Consider the following 25,635-nt stretch of genomic DNA (forward strand, 5'->3'; position numbering starts at 1 on the left):
GAGAGTAGTCAGGGGGAGGGTGTAGGGAGGTAGGAGGAGGGTTGGGGATTCAGGGGTGAGGGAGAGGAATGAGGGGTGGGGGTGCGGAGTCAGGGGTTGGGGGATAGGAGTCAGGTGCTGGGAGAGCAGAGACAGTGGGTGGGGAAGGGAAGATAGATTGGGCGAGGGGAGTTGAAGGTCGGGGAGGGGAGTCAGAGAGTGGGGGAGGAGAGTCAGGGGACGGGGAGGGGAGTCAGAGTATGGGGGTGGGGGAGAGGAGTCAGGGGGTGGTGGATAGGAGTCAGGTGGTGGGAGAGCGGAGACAATGGGTGGGGAAAGGGAGATAGAGTGGGGGAGGGCAAGGGAAGGGGAGGGGAGTCCGGGGAAGGGCAGGGGAGGGGAGTTAGGGGGTGGGGCATTGGAGGGGGGACGGGAGTCAGTGGTGGGGAGGGGAGTCGGGAGATGGGGAAAGGGAGTCAGGGGAAGGGAGTCAGGGGGGTAGGGGTGGGGAGCCAGGGCCAGGGAGTCAGGGGGTGGGAAGGGGTTTCGGAGTCAGGGGTGGGGAGTCATGGGTTGGGGAGGGGTGGGCTCAGGGGCTGGGGAGGGGAGTAATGGGGTGGGGGAGCGGTGGGGAATCAGGGGGTGGAGGAGTGGGCGGGGAGTCAGGGGGCTGGGAGTCAGGGAATGGGGTGGGGAGTCGGGGGCAGGGGTAGTGGAGGGGAGGGGAGTCAGGGGGTGGGGGAGGGGGTGTGGAGTCAGGTGGTGAGGGAGGAGTCGGGGGGAGGGGAGGGGTGTCAGGGGATGGGGGAGGGAGTCAGTGATGTGGGAGAGGATGGGAGTCAGGGGGTGGGGGAGGGGAGTCATGTGGTGGAGGAGGGGAAGGGAGTCAGGGGGTGAGGTGGGGAGGGGAACCAGGGTGTGGGGTGGGGAGTCAGGCCATGGGGTGGGGAATCAGGGCGTGGGGTGGGGTGTCAGGAGGTGGGGGAGGAGAGTCAGGGGGTGGGGTGGACAGTCAGGGGGTGGGGGAGGGGACTCAGGGGAAGTGGAGAGGAGTTAAGGGGTGGGGGTGGGGAGTCAGGGGGTTGGGGCATTGGTGGGGGGTGTCAGGGAGCGGGGGAGGGGAGTCAGGGTGAGGTGGGGAGTCCGTGAAAAAGTGTAGGGAGTCGGGGGTGGAGCATGGGTTGGGAGCAGAGTCAGTGGGTGGGGGGAGTCTGGTGGTGGGGGAGGGGAATCAGGAGGATGGTGTAGGGAGTCAGGGGTTGGGGGAGGGGAGTCAGCGGGTGCGGGCAGAGTAGGGGAGGGTAGTCAGGGTGCGGGTGTAGGGAGTGACGGGGAGGGTGCAGGGAGTCAGGGGGAGGGTTGGGGATCCAGGAGTTGGGTGTAGGGTTTCAGGGGGTGGGGAGTCACGGGGAGGGGAGTCACAGGGAGGGGGTAGGGATTCAGGGGGAGGGTGCAGGGAGTCAGGGGGTAGGGTGTAGGAAGTCAGGAGTAGGGTGTAGGGAGTCAGGGGTGCGGGAGAGGAATGACGGGTGGGTGTGAGGAGTCAGGGTGTGGGGGATAGGTGTCAGGTGGTGGGAGAGGGGAGACAATGGGTGGGGAAGGAGAGATAGAGTGGGTGAGGGGAGGGGAGTCAGAGAGTGGGGGAGGAGAGTCAGGTTGAGGGGGAGGGAGAGAGGAGTCAGGGAGAGGGGAGTCGGGAGAGGGGAGTCAGGGGGAGGGGAGTCAGGGGGAGGGGAGTCAGGGGGAGGGGAGTCACGGGGGGGGGAGTCACGGGGGGGGGAGTCACGGGGAGGGGAGTCCGGGGAGGGCAGTGGAGGGGAGTCAGGGGTGCGGGAGAGGAGTGGTGTCAGGGGGTAGGGGAGGGGAGCTAGGGGGCGGGGAGTCAGGGAAGGGGAGGGGAGTCTGGGGCTGGGGGAGTGGAGTCAAGGGGTGGGGGTGGGGCTGGGGGAGGGGTTGGGAGTCAGGGGGTGGGGGAGGGGAGTCAGGGGGTGGGTGTGGGGAGTCGGAGGGGAGTCGGGTGGGGGAGAGGCATCAGGGGGTGTGTGTGGCGAGTCGGGGGGTGAGGAAGGGGAGTCGGGGGGAGAGGAGTCACGGGGTGGGGGAGGGGGTGGGGAGTCAGGGCGCGGTGGGGTGATAGATCTGTGGGGGTAGGGGGGTCAGGGGGCTGGGGAGGGGAAGGGAGTCAGGGGGAGGGGAGCGGAGTCTGGGTCTGGGGGAGGGTAGTCAGGGGGTGGGGGAGGGGAGTCGGGGGAGGGGAGGGAAGTCAGGGGGTAGGGTGTAGGAAGTCAGGAGTAGGGTGTAGGGAGGAGAGGGGAGTCAGGGGGTGGGGGATGGGAGTCCGGGGATGGGGGAGGAGAGGCAGGGGTAGGGTTGGGGATTCAGGGCGTGGGGAGTCATGGGGAGGGGGTAGGGAGTCAGGGATAGGGTGTAGCAAGTCAAGGGTAGGGGTGTGGAGTCGGGGTGAGGGAGAGGAATGAGGGGTGGGGTGTGGAGTTGGGGGTGGGGGATAGGAGTCAGGTGGTGGGAGAGCAGAGACAATGGGTGGGGGAGGGGAGTTGAGGGGAGGGGAGGGGATTCAGGGGGAGAGGAGTCTGGGTCTCGGGGAGGGGAGTCAGGGGGAGGGGAGGGGGGAGGGAAGTCTGGGGGAGGGGAGGTGAGGGGAGTCGGGGGTGGGGGAGGGGAGTCAGGGGGTGGGGGAGGGGAGTCGGGGGTGGAGAAGGGTGTCGGGGGGAGGGGAGGGGAGTCAGGGGGGAAGTATGGGTGTGGTGTCGGGGGGAGGGGAGTCACGGGGTGGCGATGGGAGTCAGAGGGGAGAGGGGTCAGTGGGTGGGGGAGGGGAGTCAGGGGAGGGGGAGTGATGACAGGGGAAGGGGAGTCAGGGTGGAGGTGGGGCAGGGTAGTCAGGGAGTGGGGAAGGGGAGTCAGTCGATGGGGATGGAGCTCGGGGAGGGGAGTCGGAGGAGGGGAGTCAGTGGGAGGGGGTCAGGGGGCATGGGAGTAGGTGGGGAGTCAGGGGTGGGGCAGGGAAGACAGGGGGTGGGGGTGGGGATGGGGGAGGGGTGGATTTGGGGGGCGGGGTGAGGGTTGGTGCAGGGAAGGGGAGTCAGGGGTGGAGGTGGGGCGGGGGAGTCAGGGAGTGGGGGAGGGGAGCCAGTTGATGGGGGGAGGGTCTCGGGGAGGGGAGTTGGGGGAGGGGAGTCAAGGGGAGGGGTTGGGGAGTCACGGTGGGGGCATGGGTGTGGATGGGGGAGTGACGTTAGGGTGGGGCAGGGGAGACAGAGGGTGGGGATGGGGGAAGGGGAGCGGAGTCCGGGTGTGGGGATTAGGTGTCGGGGTGGGGGAGGGGAGTCAGGGGGTGGGCGGTCAGGGGGTGGTGCAGGGGAATCAGGGGGTGGGGAGTCAGAAGGTGGGGACGGGGTGGGTCAGGGATGGGGGAGGGGAGTCAGGGGGTGGGGAGTCAGGGGGATGGGGAGGGGAGTCGGTGTGGGGGAGGGGAGTCGGGATGGGGGAGTGGAGTCAGGGGTTTGGGTTTGGGGGTTGGGGAGAGGAGTCAGAGGGTGGAGGTGGGGAGTCTGGGGGAGGGTGTGTGGGTGGGGAGTCAGCGGGTGGGGGAGGGGGTGGGGAGTCAGAGGGAGGGGGTCAGGGAGTCAGGGTGTTGGGGGTGGGGAATCAGGGGGGATGGTGAGGAGAGTCAGGGGGTTGGGGGTGGAGAGTGTGGGGGTGGGAAGTCAAGGGGTGGAGGAGGGTGTGGGGAGTCTTGCGGAGGGGTTGTGGGAAGGGGTGGGGAGTCAGGGGGTGGGTGTGGGAAGTTAGGGGGAGGGGGTGGGTGTGGGGAGTGAGGGGGAGGGGGTGGGGAATCTGGGGAGGGGGTGGGGAGGCTGGGGGAAGGTGTGTGGAGTCGGGGGTGGGCGTGGGGAGTCAGGGGGTGGGGGTGAGGAGTCTGGGGGAGGGGGTGGGGAGTGGCGTGGGGAGTTTGGGGGTGGGGAGTCGGGGGAGGGGCTGGGGGAGGGGTTGGGGAGTCCGGGGGAGGGCGTTGGGAGTCTGGGGGTGGGGGTGGGGAGTCAGGGGAGGGGAGCTGGGGGTTCGGGGTGGGGAGTCAGGGGGTTGTTGGTGTGGAGTCAGGGGCTGGGGAGTCAGGGGGCAGGGAGGGGAGGGGTGGGGAGTCAGTGGGTGGGGATGGGGAGTCAGGGGGTGGGGGTGGGGGAGGGGAGTCAGGGGGCGGGGGAGGGGTGTCAGTGGGTGGGGAGTCAGGGGGATGGGGAGGGGGAGGGGAGTCAGTGGGAGGGGGTGGGAAGTCAGTGGGAGGGGGTGGGGGAGGGGGAGGGGAGTCAGTGGGAGGGGGTGGGGAGTCAGTGGGAGGGGGTGGGGGAGGGGGAGGGGAGTCAGTGGGAGGGGTGGGGAGTCAGTGGGAGGGGGTGGGGGAGGGGGAGGGGAATCAGTGGGAGGGGGTGGGGGAGGGGGAGGGGAGTCAGTGGGAGGGGGTGGGGGAGGGGGTGGGGAGTCAGTGGGAGGGGGTGGGGGAGGGGAGGGGAGTCAGTGGGAGGGGGTGGGGAGTCAGTGGGAGGGGGAGGGGGAGGGGAGTCAGTGGGAGGGGGTGGGGGAGGGGAGTCAGTGGGAGGGGGTGGGGAGTCAGTGGGAGGGGGTGGGGGAGGGGGAGGGGAGTCAGTGGGAGGGGGTGGGGGAGGGGGTGGGGAGTCAGTGGGTGGGGGAGGGGGAGGGGAGTCAGTGGGAGGGGGTGGGGGAGTCAGTGGGAGGGGGTGGGGGAGGGGGAGGGGAGTCAGTGGGAGGGGGAGGGGAGTCAGTGGGAGGGGGTGGGGGAGGGGGAGGGGAGTCAGTGGGAGGGGGTGGGGAGTCAGTGGGAGGGGGTGGGGGAGGGGGAGGGGAGTCAGTGGGAGGGGGTGGGGGAGGGGGTGGGGAGTCAGTGGGAGGGGGTGGGGGAGGGGGAGGGGAGTCAGTGGGAGGGGGTGGGGAGTCAGTGGGAGGGGGTGGGGGAGGGGGAGGGGAGTCAGTGGGAGGGGGTGGGGGAGGGGGAGGGGAGTCATTGGGAGGGGGTGGGGAGTCAGTGGGAGGGGGTGGGGAGTCAGTGGGAGGGGGAGGGGGAGGGGGAGGGGAGTCAGTGGGAGGGGGTGGGGGAGGGGGAGGGGAGTCAGTGGGAGGGGGTGGGGAGTCAGTGGGAGGGGGAGGGGGAGGGGAGTCAGTGGGAGGGGGTGGGGGAGGGGGAGGGGAGTCAGTGGGAGGGGGTGGGGAGTCAGTGGGAGGGGGTGGGGGAGGGGGAGGGGAGTCAGTGGGAGGGGGTGGGGGAGGGGGTGGGGGAGGGGGTGGGCAGTCAGTGGGTGGGGGAGGGGGAGGGGAGTCAGTGGGAGGGGGTGGGGGAGGGGGAGGGGAGTCAGTGGGAGGGGGAGGGGAGTCAGTGGGAGGGGGTAGGGGAGGGGGAGGGGAGTCAGTGGGAGGGGGTGGGGAGTCAGTGGGAGGGGGTGGGGGAGGGGGAGGGGAGTCAGTGGGAGGGGGTGGGGGAGGGGGTGGGGGAGGGGGAGGGGAGTCAGTAGGAGGGGGAGGGGAGTCAGTGGGAGGGGGTGGGGGAGGGGGAGGGGAGTCAGTGGGAGGGGGTGGGGGAGGGGGAGGGGAGTCAGTGGGAGGGGGTGGGGAGTCTGTGGGAGGGGGTGGGGGAGGGGGAGGGGAGTCAGTGGGAGGGGGTGGGGAGTCAGTGGGAGGGGGTGGGGGAGGGGGAGGGGAGTCAGTGGGAGGGGGTGGGGGAGGGGGAGGGGAGCCAGTGGGAGGGGGAGGGGGTGGGGAGCCAGTGGGAGGGGGAGGGGGAGGGGAGTCAGTGGGAGGGGGAGGGGAGTCAGTGGGAGGGGGTGGGGGAGGGGGAGGGTAGTCAGTGGGAGGGGGAGGGGAGTCAGTGGGAGGGGGTGGGGGAGGGGGAGGGGAGTCAGTGGGAGGGGGTGGGGGAGGGGGTGGGGAGTCTGTGGGAGGGGGTGGGGGAGGGGGAGGGGAGTCAGTGGGAGGGGGTGGGGGAGGGGGTGGGGAGCCAGTGGGAGGGGGTGGGGGTGGGGAGCCAGTGGGAGGGGGAGGGGAGTCAGTGGGAGGGGGTGGGGGAGGGGGATGGGAGCCAGTGGGAGGGGGAGGGGGTGGGGAGCCAGTGGGAGGGGGAGGGGGTGGGGAGCCAGTGGGAGGGGGTGGGGAGTCAGTGGGAGGGGGTGGGGGAGGGGGAGGGGAGTCAGTGGGAGGGGGTGGGGGAGGGGAGTCTGTGGGAGGGGGTGGGGGAGGGGGTGGGGGAGGGGTGGGAGTCTGTGGGAGGGGGTGGGGGAGGGGGAGGGGAGTCAGTGGGAGGGGTGGGGGAGGGGGAGGGGAGCCAGTGGGAGGGGGAGGGGGTGGGGAGCCAGTGGGAGGGGGAGGGGGTGGGGAGTCAGTGGAGGGGGTGGGGGAGGGGGAGGGGAGTCAGTGGGAGGGGGTGGGGGAGGGGGTGGGGAGTCTGTGGGAGGGGGTGGGGGAGGGGGAGGGGAGTCAGTGGGAGGGGGTGGGGGAGGGGGAGGGGAGTCTGTGGGAGGGGGTGGGGGAGGGGGAGGGGAGTCAGTGGGAGGGGGTGGGGGAGGGGGAGGGGAGTCAGTGGGAGGGGGTGGGGGAGGGGGAGGGGAGTCTGTGGGAGGGGGTGGGGGAGGGGGAGGGGAGTCAGTGGGAGGGGGTGGGGAGCCAGTGGGAGGGGGAGGGGAGTCAGGGCGCCGAGTGGCCCTTTCGGCCACGGCTCCGCCAGAACAGCAGGAGGCGACGGAAGGAGCAGGAAGCTCCCGGGCGGGCAGCCTCCCTCCCTCCCTCTGAAACCCCTGAAAGGCGGCGGGAGTCAGGAAACCGGGAGAGTCACCGCCTCCCCCCTCAAGCTCGGGTCCAACATCAGCTTCTGATCAACTGGGGGGGGGGAAAAAAACCAAATATAAAGGGGGCGGAATGGCGGCAAATATGTACAGGGTCGGAGGTAGGTGCCGGCTGGTGTTTGTTTATTGATTGAAATCGGCGGCCGGAGGAAGATGACCAGTTTGTAAATTGATCAAAGACTCGCCGATGTTTTTGTTTATTATTTATTCTCTCTTGTGAAAGCTGTAGATCTAAATTAACACATTTTTTTAAAAAGAGGAAAATATAACTGGCAAAGTTCATCGTCAGGGCTCACTTGATCGAAGATTTCCTCCACCACCCACCAACAACCTGCCCCCCCAAAAAAAACAAAAACTACTCTTTAATATTTTGCAAAGTTGCCTGAAGTGGTGGTTTGACTTTTTATTTACACTAGTTGTGTGTAAGGCGGTGTTGGGGGGGGGGGGGGTCAGTGACTCTGATCAAACACACTTCTTATCAGCGAGGAAAATGGCGAAGTGACACTTACCCTCAATGCTAGGCCTGTACCTTAAAAACCTGGGGTGCGCGTCCACCGCTCCTCTTTCCCTTTAGTGGTAGAACAAAAGCCAATCCTTCCTAAAATAATCATCCACTTTAATCCCAATCCAGCACTAATGAAGCTGTAAACCCAAACAAAGGCAAATGCACATTAATTTTAAGAGGAAAGATGTCATCTTTTGATGTACATTTTTTTTTCCCCAAATAGCACGGCTGCAGCATCACCGGGCAGATAATCTGCGTTAGCTGCCACCAGTTTCTGTTAACCTTTAAGATGCCGGCCTTCTTCCCTCCACCTAGAGACTTTCAGACAGCCATTTATTAACAGCTCGTGTGAGAAGCTTTATGTGATGGTGAAGGCAATGCTGTATCTTAGGAAAGAAACAACTGGTGTCCCAAGTACATGGGAGGGTGGCTAAAAATACATTTTAAGCAAAGAAAAAGTTAAGATTTTAAATGTTTTTGTTATATTAATAATGGAATTTCGAATGTGTTCAGTTTGAAAAAAATGGTTATAAATATTTTTGTCAGTTTGCCTCTCATTTAAACCATTGATGTGAGTGCTGTTCCATTTACTCTCAGATACCTCTCCAAATTAATGCTGTTTGCATGTGAGCCTAGATAGGAACATTAACAATAACAGTGGGCCATTCATCCTCTCAAGCTTGGTTTGCATTCAGTTAGGTCATGTCTGATCTATTCTTCAAATCCATTAACCTGCCTTTGCTCCATCCCCCTCGATCCCCATACCTAACAAAAATCTGTTGGTCTCAATCTTGAAAACTCCAATTGACCAAGCATCTGCTGCCTTTTGGGTTGGAAAATTACAGATTTCGACTACCCTTTGTGGCAAAAGTCCCCTGAATGACCAAACTCTAATTTTATGCTTATGCCCACTTGCTCTTGATTTCCCCCCACCAGAGGGGGGATTCACCTTAGTGAATCCTTTCAACATTTTGAATATCTCGATCAGATTACTCCTCAATATGCAAGGCAATATAAGCCAAGTTTATGCCATTTGGCCTTATAATTTAACCTTCAAAGCCCCAATATAATTGACATTGATACAAAAGGCCTGATTTAACTCTGCGCAAGGGTCAGTGTTATGAGTAAGTTAAAATATCGCCCAGAGTGTTGGCAGGTTTTTTAAATGTATGGGCCCTTGAGGTTGAGGCCATTTGTTTTATTGTGGAGGCAATCAGAACCAAGCTCAAATGTATTCTCACTTCAATCATTAGGTCAGGAGGAGGAACTCTGGATGATTTAATTCTCCTTAACTTGGTAGTGCTGGGCCATTTGTGGCATGTGCTCTGTTACTACCAGAGCTGAGATCAATAAATTTTGGTTCTTAACTACTGAGCCTTTGGGGAGTTATATAGAAACAGTATTGTCGGGAATATTTTAAGTGACTTCACTGGATTTCACCTTTTTTGTTACAGACTACGTTTATTTTGAAAACTCTTCCAGTAATCCTTACTTAATAAGAAGAATAGAAGAGCTCAATAAGGTATTTTAAATGTGTGCGTAAGTTTTTTGAAGGTAATTCACTCTAAAATTTCTCCCCTCCTTCCATATCTCTGTTCTTTCTAGGCCATAGGATACTAGTAACTGAGAAGACATGAGACCTGTAGCTAGATTTTTGATCTGTTCTGACTACTCCAACTGTCACAATGTATATAAGAATATCTTGGGCATGACACCCTTTTGTTTATTACTTTCTTTATGTGGCTGCTTGTCTCCTATAATGTCACCTTTGACTTAGTGATGGCATTCTTGCCTCTGAAGATCACGAATTCAGCTGCCATTTCAGAGGTTTGAGCATGCAATCTAGACTACAGTTCCTACTTTAGTACTAAACATTTTATTGAATGACAGCATTAGAACCATAGAAAAGTTACAGTGCAGAAAGAGGCCATTCAGCCCATCATGTCTGCACCAGCCAAAAAGGAGGTAAAAGAAACTAGCTGCTCATTTTAATCCCATTTTCTAGCACCTGCTCCGTAGCCTTGCACGTTACAGCATTTCAGATGCAGATCCAGGTACCTTTTAAATGAGTTGAGCATTTCAGCCTCAAAGACCAACCTAGGCAGTGAATTCCACATGCCCACCATCCTCTAGGTGGAAAAACCTTTTCCTCATGTCCCCTCTAATCCTTCTACCAATCACCTTAAATCTATTCTTTAAGCTGAGGTGCTGTCTGCCCCCTCAGGTTGAATTTTTTGAAAAAGAGCAGGGAGGTTTTCTAACCAATATCTTCTTAAACAAATTATTTGGTAATTTTTGCTTATTGCTGTCTTTTTATTTGTTCTTGGGATGTGGGCATCATTGGCTAGGCCAGCATTTACTTCCCATTCCTAATTGCTCTTGAGAAGGTGTTGGTGAGCTGCCTTCATGAACCGCTGCAGTCCATGTGCTGTTGTTAGGAAGCAAGTTCCAGGATTTTGACCGAGCGATAGTGAAGGAATGGCAGTAATAGTTTCAAGTCAGGGCGGTGCTTGGCTTTGAAAGGAACTTGCAGGTAGTGGTGTTCCCATGTGTCTCCTGCCCTTGTCCTTGTAGATGGTAGAAGTCACAGGTTTGGAAGATGCTGCTTAAGGAGCCTCGGTGAGATTCTGCAGTGCATCCAGTAGATGGTGCACACTGTTGCTACCGTGTGTCGGTGGTGGAGGGAGTGAATGTTGAAGGTGTTGAATGAGGTGCCAATCAAGTGGGCTTCTTAGTCCTGGATGGTGTCAAGCTTCTTGAGTGTTGTTGGAGCTGCACTCATACAGACAAGTGGAGATTATTCTATTACCTTTCGGACTTGTGCCATGTAGATGTTGGACAGGCTTTGGGGAGTCAGGAGTTGAGTTACTTGCCACAGAATTCCCAGCCTCTCACCTGTTGTAGCCACAGTATTTATATGGCTGGTCCAGTTCAATTTCTGGTCAATGGTAACCTTCAGGATGTTGATAGTGGAGAATTCAGCGATGGTAATGCTATTGAATGCCATGGGGAGATGGGGGGCAGAGGTGAGTATGGTGGCCATTACCAAGGAGAAGGTGCTAGGAAAACTGAAAGGTCTGAAGGTGGATAAATCACCTGGACCAGATGGATTACACCCCAGAGTTCTAAAGGAGATAGCTGAAGAGATAGTGGAGTCGTTAGTGGTGATCTTTCAAGAATCACTGGAGTCAGGGAGGGTCCCAGAGGACTTGAAAATTGCTAATGTAACCCCCCCTGTTTAAGAAGGGAGTGAGGCAAAAGACGGGAAATTACAGGCCGACTAGCCTGACCTCGGTCGTTGGTAAGATTTTAGAGTCCATTATTAAGGATGAGATTTCAGAATACTTGGAAGTGCATGATAAAATAGGGCAAAGTCAGCATGGTTTCATCAAGAGGAGGTCATGCTTGACAAATCTGTTAGAATTCTTTCAGGAGGTAACGAGTAGGTTAGACAATGGAGAGCCAATGGATGTTATCTACTTGGACTTCCAGAAGACCTTTGACAAGGTGCCACACAGGAGGCTGCTCAGTAAGATAAGAGCCCAAGGTGTTAAAGGCAAGGTACTAGCATGGATAGGAGATTGGCTGTCTGGCAGGAGACAGAGAGTGGGGATAAGAGGGTCCTGCTCAGTCATCTGCTGAGGTGGCTAGTGGAGTTCTGCAGAGGTCAGTGTCGGGATCACAACTTTTCACTTTATACATTAATGATCTAGATGAAGGAACTGAGGACATCCTGGCTAAGTTTGCAGATGATACAAAGATAGGTGGAGGGACAGGTAGTATTGAGGAGGCAGGGAGGCTGCAGAAGGCTTTGGACAGATTGGGAGAATAGGCAGAGAAATGGCAGATGGAATACAACGTGGGGAAGTGTGAGGTCATGCACTTTGGTAGGAAGAATAGAGGCATAGACTATTTTCTAAATGGGGAGAGAATTCAGAAATCTGGAGTGCAAAGGGACTTGGGAGTCCTAGTCCAGGATTCTCTTAAGGTTAACTTGCAGGCTGAGTCGGTAGTTAGGAAGGCAAATGCAATGTTGGCATTTATTTCGAGACGACTAGAAGCATGGATGTGCTGCTGAGGCTTTATAAGGCTCTGGTCAGGTCACATTTAGAATATTGTGAGCAATTTTGGGCCCCGTATCTCAGGAAGGATGTGCTGGCCCTGGAGAGGGTCCAGAGGAGGTTCACGAGAATGATCCCAGGAATGAAAGGCTTAACATATGAGGAACGTTTGATGACTCGTTCTATATTCGATGGAGTTTAGAAGGATGAGGGGGATCTGATTGAAACTTACAGAATACTGAAAGACCTGGATAGAGTGAACGTGTAGGAGAGACTAGGACCCGAGGGCACAGCCTCAGAGTAAAGGAAAGATCTTTTAGAACAGAGATGAGGAGAAACTTCTTTAGCCAGAGAGTGGTGAATCTATGGAATTCATTGCCACAGAAGGCTGTGGAGGCCAGGTCATTGAGTGTATTTAAGACCGAGATAGATAGGTTCTTGATTGGTATGGGGATCAAAGATTATGGGGAGAAGGTGGGAGAATGGGGTTGAGAAACTTATCAGCCATGATTGAATGGCGGAGCAGACTTGATGGGCCGAATGGCCTAATTTCTGCTCTTATGGTCTTATGGTTAGATTCTCTCCTGTTGTAGATGATCATTGCCTGGCACTTGTGTGGTGTGTATGTTATGTGCCACTTATCAGCCCAAGCCTGAAAGTTGTCCAGGTATTGCTGCGTATGGACAAGGACTGCTTTGGTATGAGGACTTGCAAATGGTATCGACATTGTGCAATCATCGCGAGCATCCACTGTTCTGCCTTTATGATGGAGGGAAAGTCATTGATGCAGCAACCAAAGATGGTTGAGTCTTGGACACTAACCTGAGGCACTCCTGCAGTACTGTCCTGAGACTGAGATGGTTGACCTCCAATAACCACCTTCCTTTGTGCTAGGTATGATTCCAACCACAGGAGTGTTTTCCCTCGATTCTCATTGACTTCAATTTTGCTAGGGCTCCTTGATACCACATTCAGTCAAATGCTACCTTGATGTCAAGGGTAGTCAGTCTCATCTCACCTCTTGAGTTCAATTCTTTTGTCAGTGTTTGGACCAAAGCTGTAATGAGGTCAGGAGCTGAGTTGCTCTGGCAGAACCCAAACTGAGTTTCATTGAACAGATTATTGCCAAGTGCCGCTTGATAGCACTGTTGATGATCCCTTAAATCACTTTGCTGATGATTGAGAGTAGACTGATGGGGTGATAATTGGTCGGGTTGGCTTCGTCCTGCTGTTTGTGGATTCTTGTTGTATGTAAATGAATGGTAACATAATCACTATGCCACAGTACTAGCTTGGTGAGAGACTTAGAACTTTTTCTTGAGTGACGGTAACATTTTTCTTTACATAAAAGATTAGGTTAAAGCCTTTTCAATAGCATTTCCTTGTGCCATGTACGACTTGATTTGATTTCAGGCATCTACCAAGTGTCCTGACACCGGGTGCAAGGATTTGCACAAGCTATCTTGATGCCACATGCAACCAGTGGGAATATGCTTGGTTTTGCGATGACTTCACTCTTTCAAATCCAATCGTTGTCAGAGCATCTCCAGAAAATTCTTATAATATCCCAAGTATCCATCCTTGTCCTCTTCCTCTTTATCCATATGCTAACCCTTGGTGACATCTTCTGGAAACATGAGTCAACTTCAACATGTACCCTCGAGAAGGCGTATGGAGAACTGTATTATATACTGAGGTTGAGGTTACAAGAGCAGGGAGGTTATGCTAGATTTGTATAAAATACTAGTTAGACTGCAGCTAGAGTACTGCATACAGTTCTGGTCACCTCATCACAAGAAGAATGTCATCCCAGAGAGGATACAGGGAAGATTTAGGAAATTTAGGAATTCCTGATGCCAGGAATTGAGAATTTTAACTAGAACCACCCTCCCCTAATGTCTCCGTTCCTCTGACCACAGCCTTTTGTGCATTTCCTTCCCTTTACCCCACTGTTGGGATCTGTGTCATCAACCATATAGGCACAAGGCCCCAGAATTCTCTTCCTAAATTCCTACCCTTTTTAAAATATACTCCGTAAACTCACCTCTTTTAGCAAGACTTGGGCCACCTCAAGTAACATTACCACAAATGCCTCTCTGTACATTTTTTCCCTTTGCTTCTTTAGGATATTTTTCTGTGTTAAAGGTGCTATATAAACGCATGATAAATCAGACTTTTAGTGGTGTGGAAATAAATAGTTCATCTCAGAATTCCCCTTTCTTAGGTCTTGGTGATGGTACTCCAACCACTTTTTGCACTTCCTTGAAATTTTTACACTGCACTTAATTTACCAACCAGCACAAAATACTTCTTGCATTCCATTTACTGGATTCTACCTCGATGGTTGAGACTTGTGGGCATTCAAAGTAACTGGTGACTGCAAAAATTCCTTGACGACTATTTTATTTGGTGTGAATTCATGTGACACAGTTCAGGGAGTTTTGCTCTCCCTGGGTCAGACATTTTACAGTAATGAAGTATTACCCATGCAAATGGGGTGAAGTGAAGTTAGAGGGTCAGCTCTATGTCAACTGGTTATGAAACAAGTGATTATAGAAAAATCTATCTGCCGCTTTGTTTACCTTTCTGAGCAGTTGAAGGTCTGATCTCTTTGTTGAGGATGCTGGATAGGAAATTACTTATTAGTACAGATATAAATTGATTATCTGGCTGTGGGTAAAATGTTTCCAATGGATTTCTGCACTTTTGGTGGGTAAAGGTTTTGTATTTGTGATAAGGTTGAAGCTAGTGAACCAGTGAAGTTAATGAACCAATAACCAATGACATTCAGCACAGACTTGTAAATGGTAGGTTTTGAACATAAGAACAAAAGAAATTGGAGCAGGAGAAGACCATACAGCCCATCAAGCCTGCTCTACCATTCAGTCTGATCTTGGCTGATCTTGAGTTTTAACTCCTCTTCCCTGCCTGCTCCCCATGCCCCTTGATTCCATGAGAGGCCAAAAATCTATCTATGTCTTCTGAGGTAGGGTTAACATCGACTTTATTCATAGAAACATAGAAAATAGGAGCAGGAGTAGGCCATTCGGCCGTTGGAGCCTGCTCCGCCATTCATTATGATCATGGTTGATCATCCAACTTAATAGCCTGCTCCTGCTTTCTCCCCATATCCTTTGACCCCTTTCGCCCCAAGAGCTGTATCGAACCCCTTCTTGAAAACATACAATGTTTTGGCCTCAACTACTTTCTGTGGTAGCAAATTTCACAAGCTCACCACTCTCAGGGTGGAGAAATTTCTCCTCATCTCAGTCCTAAATGGTTTACCCCCTATCCTCAGACTGTGACCCCTGGTTCTGGACTCCCCCAACATCGGGAACATCCTTCCTGCATCTACCCTGTCTAGTCCTGTAAGAATTTTATAGGTTTCTATGAGATCCCCCCCTTATTCTTCTGAACTCCAGAGAATATAATCCTAACCGACTCAAATCTCTCCTCATAAGTCAGTCCCACCACCCCAAGAATCAGTCTGGTAAACTTTCTCTGCACTCCCTCAATATCAAGAACATTCTTTCTCAGATAAGGAGACCAAAACTGCACAAAATATTCCAGGTGTGGTCTCACCAAGGCCCTGTATAATTGCAGCAAGACATCCCTGCTCCTGTACACGAATCCTCTCGCTATGAAGGCCAACATACCATTTGCCACCTTTATTGCCTGCTGCACTTGCATACTTACCTTCAGCAACTAGTGTACGAGGACACCCAGGTCTCGTTGCACATCCCCCTCTCTCAATTTATAGCCATTAAGATAATCTGCCTTTCTGTTTTGCGACCAAAGTGGATGGCCTCACGTTTATCCACATTATACTGCATCTGCCATGCATTTGCCCACACATTCAGCTTGTCCAAATCACACTGAAGCATCCCTGCATCCTCTTCACAGCTCACCCTCCCACCCAGCTTTGTGTCATCTGCAAATTTGGAGATATTACTTTTAGTTCCCTCATCTAAATCATTAACATATATTGTGAATAGCTGGGGTCCCAGCAGTGATCCCTGCAGTACCTCACTAGTCACTGCCTGCCATTTGGAAAGAGACCTGTTTATTCCTACTCTTTGTTTCCTATCTGCCAACCAGTTTTCTATCCATCTGAATAGACTACCCCCAATCCCATGCGCTTTAATTTTACACGCTAATGTCTTATGTGGGACTTTGTTGAAAGCCCAAATTAACCACATCCGCTGGCTCCCCCTCATCAACTCTACTAGTTACATTCTCGAAAAATTCCAGTAGATTTGTCAAACATGATTTCCCTTTAGTAAATCCATGCTGACTCTGTCCAATTCTGCCGCTGTTTTCCAAGTGCTCAGCTATTAAATCTTTTATAATGGACTCTAGGATTTTCCCCGCTACCGATGTTAGACTGACTGGTCTATAATTCCCTGTTTTCTTTCTACCTCCCTTTTTAAATAGTGGGTTTACATTAGCTAACCTCCAATTTGTAGGAACTGTTCCAGAGTCTACAGAATCTCAGAAGATGACCACCAATGCATCCATGATTTCTAGGGCCACTTCCTTAAATACTCTGGGATGTAGATTATCAGGCCCTGGGGATTTATCGGCCTTCAATCCCATCAATTTCCCCAACAACATTTCCCTACTAATACTGATTTCTTTCGGTTCCTCCCTCTCACTAAACTCTGTGTTCCCCAACATTTCTGGTATGTTATTTATGTCCTCCTTTGTGAAGACAAAACCAAAGTATGTATTTAGTTGGTCAGCCATTTCTTTGTTTCCCATTGTACATTCCCCTGTTTCTGACTGTAAGTGACCTACATTTGTCTTTACCAATCTTTTTCTCTTCACATACCTATAGAAACTCTTAGTCAGTTTTTATGTTCCCTGCAAGCTTACTCTCGCACTCCATTTTCCTCTTCTTAACCAATCCCTTGGTCCTCCTTTGCTGAATTCTAAAGTGCTCCCAATCCTCAGGCCTGTTGTTTTTTCTGGCCAATTTGTATGCCTCTTCCTTGGATCTAATACTATCTCTAATTTCCCTTGTAAGCCATGGTTTGGCCACCTTTCCTGTTTTACTTTTGCGCCAGACAGGAATAAACAATTGTTGCAGTTCACCCATGCGCTCTTTGAATGTTTGCCAGTGCCTATTCACCGTCATCCCTTTAAGTAACGTTTCCCAATCCATCATAGCCAACTCATGCCTCATACCATTGTAGTTTCCTTTATTAAGATTCAGGACCCTAGTCTCAGAATCAACTCCGTCACTCCCCATCTTGATGAAGAATTCTATCATATTAAGATCACTCATCCCCAAGGGGCCTTGCAGAACTAGATTGCCAATTATTCCTTTCTCATTACACAGTACCCAGTGTAGGATGGCCTGTTCTCTAGTTGGTTCCTCAACGTATTGGTCCAGAAAACCATCCCGTATACACTCCAGGAATTCCTCCTCTATGGTATTTTTACTAATTTGATTTGCCCAATCTATACGCAGATTAAAGTCACCCATAATTACAGATGCTCCTTTATTGCATGTGTCTCTAAATTCCTGTTTAATCCCATTCCCAACATCACCACCACAATTAGGGCGTCTGTATACAACCCCCACTAATGTTTTTTGCCCCTTAATGTTTCTCAGCTCTACCCATACAGGTTCCACATCGTCGGAGCTAATATCTTTCCTCACTATTGCATTAATTTCCTCTTTAACCAGCATTGCAACTCTACTGCCTTTTATTTTTTGCCTCTCCTTCCTAAATACTGAATACCCCTTGATGTTCAGTTCCCATCCCTGGTCACCCTGCAGCCATGTCTCTGTAATCCCAACTATATCATACCAATTTACATCTATTTGCGTGGTTAATTCATCCACTTTATTGCGAATACTCCTCATGTTAAGGCACAAAGCCTTAAGGCTTGTCTTTTTAACATTACTTGCCCCGTTCCCACTATTTTTCACTTAGCCCTTGTTTGATGCTTGTCCTTGATTTGTCTAGCTAACATTTTTCTTATTCCCTTTTCTATCTTTTGTCCTTGATTCCCCCTCCTCTGACTCCTTGCATAGGTTCCCATCACCCTGCCATTTCAGCAAATATTCCCCCTAGGACATTAGTCCTGGTCCTGCCCAACTGTAACCCGTCCAGTTTGTACTGGTCCCACCTCCCCCAGAACTGATCCCAATGTCCCAGGAATCTGAAGCGCTCCCCCTCACACCATCTCTTCAGCCACGTTTTCATCTGATATATCCTGCTATTTCTGCTCTGACTAGCACATAGCACTGGTAGTAATCCTGAGATCACTACCTTTGAGCTCCTACTTTTTAACTCCCCACTCCTAACTCCCTCTATTCTGCTTTTACTACCTCACCCCTTTTTTTACCTATGTCGTTTGTACCAATGTGTACCACGATCACTGGCTGTTCACCACCCCGCTGCCCCCCCCCCCCCCCCCCCCCCCCCCCCCCCCCCCCCCCGTTAAGAATGTCCTGTAGCCGCTCTGAGACATCCTTGACCCTAGGACCAGGAAGGCAACATACCATCCCGGAGTCTTGTTTGCGGCCACAGAAAAGCCTATCTATTCCCCTAGCAATTGAATCCCCTACAACTATTGCATTCCCACACTTTTTACTCCTCCCCTGTGCAGCAGATACAACAGTGATCCAATTAATTTGGCTGTTGCTACTGTCCCCTGAGAGTCCATTCCCCTCAACAGTATCCAAAGTGGTATATCTGTTTTGGAGGGAAATAGCCACAGGAGAGTCCTGTACTGCCTGCATAGTCCTCTTGCTCTGCCTGGTGTCACCCATTCCCTTGCTGCCTGTGGACTCAGCCTGCGGTATGACCACCTCTCTATACGTGCTATCATGATACTCTCCACCTCGCAGATGCTCCACAGTGTTCCCAGCCGCCGCTCCAGCTCCGAAACCTGAGCCTCCAGGAGCTGCAGCAGGAGACACTTCCCGCACACGTGCTGGCCCTGGGCACTGGAAATGTTCCCGGCTTCCCATGTAGAGCAGGAGGAGCTTTGAGCTCTCCTGCCTTGACTTAATTTAAAGGGGGCAATTAAATTAAACCTTTTGGAAGATACTTAATATCAAATAATATCAATTACTCTAGTGCCCTTCTTCCCTGCTCCTCATTGCTACAGAATATAGCCCTTACAAATGATGAACCTCAAAATAAGACCTTAAAAACTATAAGCGATAAAAGTAGTAAATACTTACCCGACCATACATATGGCACTCAAAGGATCACCTTGTACCCTCCTCACCGACTCTCTGTCACCAAACTCCAACTTAAGCACTCTACTGCAGCCCAAAGCAGCATTTCTTGCATAGGTTCCCATCCCCCTGCCATTTTAGTTTAAACCCTCCCCAACCATTCTAGCAAATATTCTCCCTTGGACATCAGTCCCGGTCCTGCCCAGGTGTAACCCGGCCAGTTTATACTGGTCCCACCTACCCCAGAACTGGTCCCAATGTCCCAGGAAACTGTACCTAGAATGAAACTTCATCCTTGCCATAAGGCTGCAAGAGAGAACTTGGTCATAGGAGTCATGTGATCTTGCATCACTTCCCCAAGATGATGTGAACTGTCTCATCTATATATTCTCATTAATCTTTTACACTGCATCTCCTCCCAAGTGTCTGACTTCATCTCTTTTTGACAGAGACAACTGCTGTGGTGTTTTCACCAGTCTACCCAACTGTGTTCTCGGCTCTCTTGGAGGAGATTGAGAATTCAATCTCTCCATGCATTCTTTCACACTCTGTTGGGCAGAATGAGAATTGTCAGAGGATGCTATTTCATGGTCTCGGCCATTTTCCACATCTGAAGAACTGGTTAACTCTGTAGAAGGTCGCCTCCTTGTAGAAACTAGTACACTCCTGTTCCTTTGCACTGTACCATTTTCTGTCTCCACAAGATAGGATCACAGATATGGTGTTTTCACAAGAACTTGGCTTTGACAAGCTTGATCATGAATCCACAATGACTCTCCAGGCTGGAGGTCTCGTAGTTTGTGTACTCTGTGACGATTATTGTAGTTCTGCGTTTGACTAGAATGTTAATCATCCTCCTCCTCCCTCATCTTGCCCAAATCTGCTGCTGTCAGTCACGGCATAAGTGTGTGCAGAAAATTAGGAAGTTGAATCCTCGACCTTCTCAACAAAAACAGAATTACCTGGAAAAACTCAGCAGATCTGGCAGCATCGGCGGAGAAGAAAAGAGTTGACGTTTTGAGTCCTCATGACCCTGCAACAGAACTAGGTGAATCCAAGGAAGGGGTGAAATATAAGCTGGTTTAAGTTGTGTGTGTGTGTGTGGGGGTGCGGTTTGGGTTGGGGGAGAGAAATGGAGGGGGGTGGTGTGGTTGTAGGGACAAGCAAGCAGTGATAGAAGCAGATCATCAAAAGATGTCACAGACAAAAGAACAAAAGAACACATAGGTGTTGACGTTGGTGATATTATCTAAACGAATGTGCTAATTAAGAATGGATGGTAGGGCACTCAAGGTAAAGCTCTAGTGGGGGTGGGGGGGAGCATAAAAGATTTTAAAATATTTAAAAATAATGCAAATGGGTGGGAAAAGAAAAATCTATATAATTTATTGGAAAAAACAAAAGGAAAGGGGAAGAAACAGAAAGGGGGTGGGGATGGAGGAGGGAGTTCAGGACCTAAAGTTGTTGAATGCAGTACTCAGTCCGGAAGGCTGTAAAGTGCCTAGTCGGAAGATGAGGTGTTGTTCCTCCAGTTTGTGTTGGGCTTCACTGGAACAATGCAGCAAGCCAAGGGCAGACATGTGGGCAAGAGAGCAGGGTGGAGTGTTAAAATGGCAAGCGACAGGGAGGTTTGGGTCATTCTTGCGGACAGACTGCAGGTCTGCAGAGCGGTCGCCCAGTTTACGTTTGGTCACTCCAATGTAGAGGAGACCGCACTGGGAGCAACGAATACAGTAGACTAAGTTGGGGGAAATGCAAGTGAAATGCTGCTTCACTTGAAAGGAGTGTTTGGGCCCTTGGATGGTGAGGAGAGAGGAAGTGAAGGGGCAGGTGTTACATCTTTTGCGTGGGCCTGAGGAGGTGCCATAGGTGGGGGTTGAGGAGTAGGGGGTGATAGAGGAGTGGACCAGGGTGTCCCGGAGGGAACGATCCCTACGGAATGCCGCCAAGGGGGGGTGAAGGGAAGATGTGTTTGGTGGTGGCATCATGCTGGAGTTGGCGGAAATGGCGGAGGATGATCCTTTGAATGCGGAGGCTGGTGGGGTGATAATTGAGGACAAGAGGGACCCTATCATGTTTCTGGGAGAGGGGAGAAGGCGTGAGGGTGGATGCGCGGGAGATGGGTCGGACACGGTTGAGGGCCCTGTCAACGACCGTGGGTGGAAAACCTCGGTTAAGGAAGAAGGAGGACATGTCAGAGGAACTCTGTTTTTGAAGGTAGCATCATCGGAATAGATGCGATGGAGGCGAAGGAACTGAGAGAATGGGATGGAGTCCTTACAGGAAGTGGGGTGTGAGGAGCTGTAGTCGAGGTAGCTGTGGGAGTCGGTAGGTTTGTAATGGATATTGGGGACAGTCCATCACCAGAGATTGAGACAGAGGGGTCAAGGAAGGGAAGTGTCAGAGATGGACCACGTGAAAACGATGGAGGGGTGGAGATTGGAAGCAAAATTAATAAATTTTTCCAAGTCCCGACGAGAGCATGAAGCAGCACTGAAGTAATCATCGATGTACCGGTGAAAGAGTTGTGGAAGGGGGCCGGAGTAGGACTGGAACAAGGAATGTTCCACATACCCCATAAAGAGACAGGCATAGCTGGGGCCCATGCAGGTACCCATAGCCACACCTTTTATTTGGAGGAAGTGAGAGGAGTTAAAGGAGAAATTGTTCAGTGTGAGAACGAGTTCAGCCAGACGGAGGAGAGTAGTGGTGGATGGGGATTGTTCGGGCCTCTGTTTGAGGAAGCAGCTAAGGGCCCTCAGACCATCCTGGTGGGGGATGGAGGTGTAGAGGGATTGGACGTCCATGGTGAAGAGGAATCGGTTGAGGCCAGGGAACTGGAAATTGTTGATGTGACGTAAGGAATCACGGATGTAGGTGGGAAGGGACTGGACAAGGTGAGAGAGAAGGGAGTCAAGATAACTTGTCCTCACTTATCACCCCACCAGCCTCCGCATTCAAAGGATCATCCTCCGCCATTTCCACCAACTCCAGCATGATGCCACCACCAGACACTTCTTCCCTTCACCCCCCCTGTTGGCATTCCGTAGGGATCGTTCCCTCCGGGCACCCTGGTCCACTCCTCTATCACCCCCTACTCCTCAACCCCCACCTCTGGCACCTCCCCATGCCCACGCAAAAGATGTAACACCTGCCCCTTCACTTCCTCTCTTCTCACCATTCAAGGGCCCAAACACTCTTTTCAAGTGAAGCAGCATTTCACTTGCATTTCCCCCAACTTAGTCTACTGTATTCGTTGCTCCCAATGCGGTCTCCTGTACATTGAAGAGACCAAACGTAAACTGGGCGACCGCTTTGCAGAACACCTGCGGTCTGTCCGCAAGAATGACCCAAACCTCCCTGTCGCTTGCCATTTTAACATTCCACCCTGCTCTCTTGCCCACATGTCTGCCCTTGGCTTGCTGCATTGTTCCAGTGAAGCCCAACGCAAACTGGAGGAACAGCACCTCATCTTCCGACTAGGCACTTTACAGCCTTCCAGACTGAATAATGAATTCAACAACTTTAGGTCTTGAACTCCCTCCTCCATCCCCACCCCCTTTCTGTTTCTTCCCCTTTCCTTTTGTTTTTTCCAATGAATTATATAGATTTTTCTTTTCCCGCCTATTTCCATTATTTTTAAATATTTTAAATCTTTTATGCTCCCCCCACCCCCACTAGAGCTATACCTTGAGTGCCCTACCATCCATTCTTAATGAGCACATTCGTTTAGATAATATCACCAACTTCAACACCTATGTGTTCTTTTGTTCTTTTATCTGTGACATCTTTTGATGATCTGCTTCTATCACTGCTTGCTTGTCCCTACAACCACACCACCCCCCTCCACTCCTCTCCCCCAACCAAACCCAACCCACCCCCCACACACCTTAAACCAGCTTATATTTCACCCCTCTCCTTGGATTCATACCTTTGTTCTGTTTCAGTCAAAGAATGAGACTTGTCCACATCTGAGCCAGGAAAAATACCCACAATCCCATTGGTGATGCATCTACGGCAACAATCGTAGGCAGATCAGGATCATAATGAGCCATTGTGGCCAGTAATATTAATGTTTCCTTGATCCTTTCAAATGACATCTGTTGGGCTTCTTGTCAGAACCAAGCCTGGTCCTATCTTAGTACTTATGTAATGGTTCATTCATGTTTTCTAAGTTGGGCAAGAACTTTCCCACTTGATTCACCATTCCCATAAATTGCTGGAGCTCTGTTACATTTCGAGATGGTGGAAACTCGTTGATTGCTCTAGTTTTCTGAGGATCTGCACTGACCCCTGACGCATGTACACGATACCCTAGGAATTTAGTAGTCAGCTGCGAGAACCCACATTTGTTATTAAGGGTAATTGCTGCTGCTTGTAGATGTTGCAGCACAGCTCTCATTCTGGTATCATGCTCGCTTATAGTTGAACCAGGGATTAGGACGTCACCCACGTGGCAAATTACTCCCTCCAATCCTTCCAGGATACATGTCATCATCTGCTGAAAAATCTCAAGTACAGACATGGTACCAAAAGATAATCTATTAAAGCAATACCTCCCAAATAGTTTAATAAAGGTTGTAAGTAATTTGAATCCCTCACCAAAGCCAAAAGCCACAATAGCATCTAGATAGTGAAAATCAAACTCTTTTCCAGCTTTGCCAGACTCTCATCCACAGATGACATTGGATGAGTTCCCCTTTCAACAGCTGTATGCAACTGTGTGAGATCTACACAGATCCTTAGTGATCCGTTTGATTTTGTTAATGGAACCATACCTGAACACTAACTTGTAGGCTTTGTTACAGGTGAGATCATGTCTTGTCATAATATTAAGTCCACTTCCTGCTTTACCTGCTGCAGAATGGGGTGAGGTGCTTTCCTTGGTGTAAACAAACACAGCGGCTTTGCTTCGGGATGAAGGTGATGTGATGAGCTGTTTTCAGCTTCCTAAGCCCTTTGAACAACTGTGGAAATTCAGCTCTAAAATCTTCAGGCTGCTCTGGGTTTTCCAATTCCTCTGCTCTGCACATCAATTGTAAATCTTTACAAGCTCTTCCACTTAAAAGTGAACAATCCTTCTTCTGGATTGCATATAAGATTTTAGTGATTCTTTTCTTTCATATTGAAGTGTTGCAGTCATCTGTCACATGACTTTAAGTTGTATGTCTGTTGGTCCATGGAGTTGTACACTTGAAGGCTGAAAGAGATCTCACTCCAAACACGGTTCAACCTTGGAAAGAGCTGAAATTCCGGCACCAACGTCCGGTTTAAAACATGATTTATGTCCATCGACTAAAGTTTCAGCACTCCAAGAACTTCCTGTCAACCCTTTTGTCTCACCCAGGAATGGTACCTCTACATTATTAACCTATTTAATTTGTTGGATTTTGCTAACTTTTGAGAGTTTTTCTTTTCGTTTCTGCAGTGTAAACTTGCTATGGCACACTGCATTAAAATGACCCATCTTACAAAAATGGCATTCTGCAGTTTTGGCGGGACAGTCTCTGCATTGATGCTGCCTTTCCTCGCCACACCGATAGCACTTGATTATGGCGGTTGCTGTGCCCTCTTCGGGCTTCCTCTGTTTCAGTACTGCCATGGTTTTACTCAAACTTAACAAACTCCACTGAGTTGGTGCTTCTTTGCAAACGAAGCTCCCTGTCACCTCAAAGTACTGAACGATTCAGTTTCCTGACCTTGGCTTGCCTGGTCAACTGAACAGCCTTGCTTAGTATTAAGTCATCCCTTGACTGCAAGAGGCCTGACAAGTTTGTGTCTAGGACTCCAACTTCTATCTCAAATTAATTCTTCCTTTGAGTTGCAAGTATGGAAACTTATACTTGCTTGAAGCAATTTGGTAATGGCAATGACTTTTCCATTCTGTTCTTTTTTTTAATCTGCTGCTTGTCCACATGCTATTCGGTCACTGTCTGTATGTTTTCCTGCTGTACGTTACCTGCTGCCACCATCTAATGTCCTTACGTTCAAGGCTCTGTTAATGACTATTGTTGGTAGGGTTTAACATCAGTTTTATTCAAAACATAACAAAGGATGACTACATCTAGTATGAGACTTCATTATTGCCAAGAGGCTGCAAGAGAGAATGGGATCATGTGACCTTACTTCACTTCCCCAAGATGATGTGAACTCTCATTTACATATTCACATTAATCCTTTACACTACATTTTTGAGTGCAGAAACTTCTCATCTCTGTCCTAAATGATCGGCCCCTCATCCTGAAACTGTGCCTTCTTGTTCTAGATTCCTCAGCCACCCTGTGAAATTTCTTCATAATCTTGTATGTTTCAATGGGATCACCTCTCATTCTTCTAAACTGCAGAAAACATAGACCCAATTTACTCAGTCTCTCATCATCCTTCTCACCTCAGATACCAATCAAATGAATCTTCGCTGTACTGCCTCCAATGCAAGTATAACCTTCCTTAAATATGGAGACCGAAATTGCACACAGTATTCCAGATGTGGACTCACCAAAATACTGTACGATTGTGGCAAGACTTCTTTATTCTTGTACTGCAATAAAGGCCAATATGCTATTTGCTTGCATAATTGCTTGCTGTATGTGCATTCTAACTTTTTACGTTCCTGGTACAAGTACACCCAAGTCTCTCTGAACATCAACATTTTCAAGTTTAAAGCCTTTAAAAAAAAATTCTGTTTTACTATTCTTATGACCCAATTAAATAACCTCACACTTCCTCACATTACATTCCATATGTCACCATATTGCACACCCGGGTAGCCTGGCCAGATTTCTCTGCAGCCTTTTTATGTCTTCCTCACAGCTTGTCTTTGCACCTAGCTTTGTATTATCAGCAAGTTTAGATAAGTTTCTCTTTCTTTGTCTAAGTCATGAATATAGATTGAAAATAGCTGAGGCTCCAACACCAATCCTTGTGGCACTCGACTAGTCATGGCCTGCCAGTGAAAATGCCCCATTTATACCTACTCTGCTTCCTGCCCATTAATCGATTCTCTGTCCAAATTAGTATGCCTCC

At 51.3% G+C, this 25,635-nt stretch overlaps 1 protein-coding gene across 6 annotated transcripts in view; it reads left to right on the forward strand.

Annotated features, from left to right (window-relative positions):
* The first annotated feature begins 6,691 nt into the window (after window positions 1-6,691).
* Window positions 6,692-25,635, forward strand: part of mta3 (metastasis associated 1 family, member 3) — a 269,132-nt gene continuing 250,188 nt past the window's right edge. For 4 of the 6 annotated variants that reach the window (XM_041175785.1, XM_041175791.1, XM_041175799.1 and 1 more), the window contains exons 1-2: window positions 6,692-6,949; window positions 8,808-8,875. In XM_041175785.1, coding sequence (XP_041031719.1) covers window positions 6,922-6,949; window positions 8,808-8,875 — 96 coding nt within the window. In that variant the 5' untranslated portion in view covers window positions 6,692-6,921. Of the gene's footprint in view, window positions 6,950-8,807; window positions 8,908-25,635 lie in introns of those variants that run through there. The other 2 variants (XM_041175808.1, XM_041175812.1) reach the window with 2 other exon arrangements.

This window comes from Carcharodon carcharias, chromosome 2, assembly GCF_017639515.1.
Source record: "Carcharodon carcharias isolate sCarCar2 chromosome 2, sCarCar2.pri, whole genome shotgun sequence".
NCBI lineage: Eukaryota > Metazoa > Chordata > Chondrichthyes > Lamniformes > Lamnidae > Carcharodon > Carcharodon carcharias.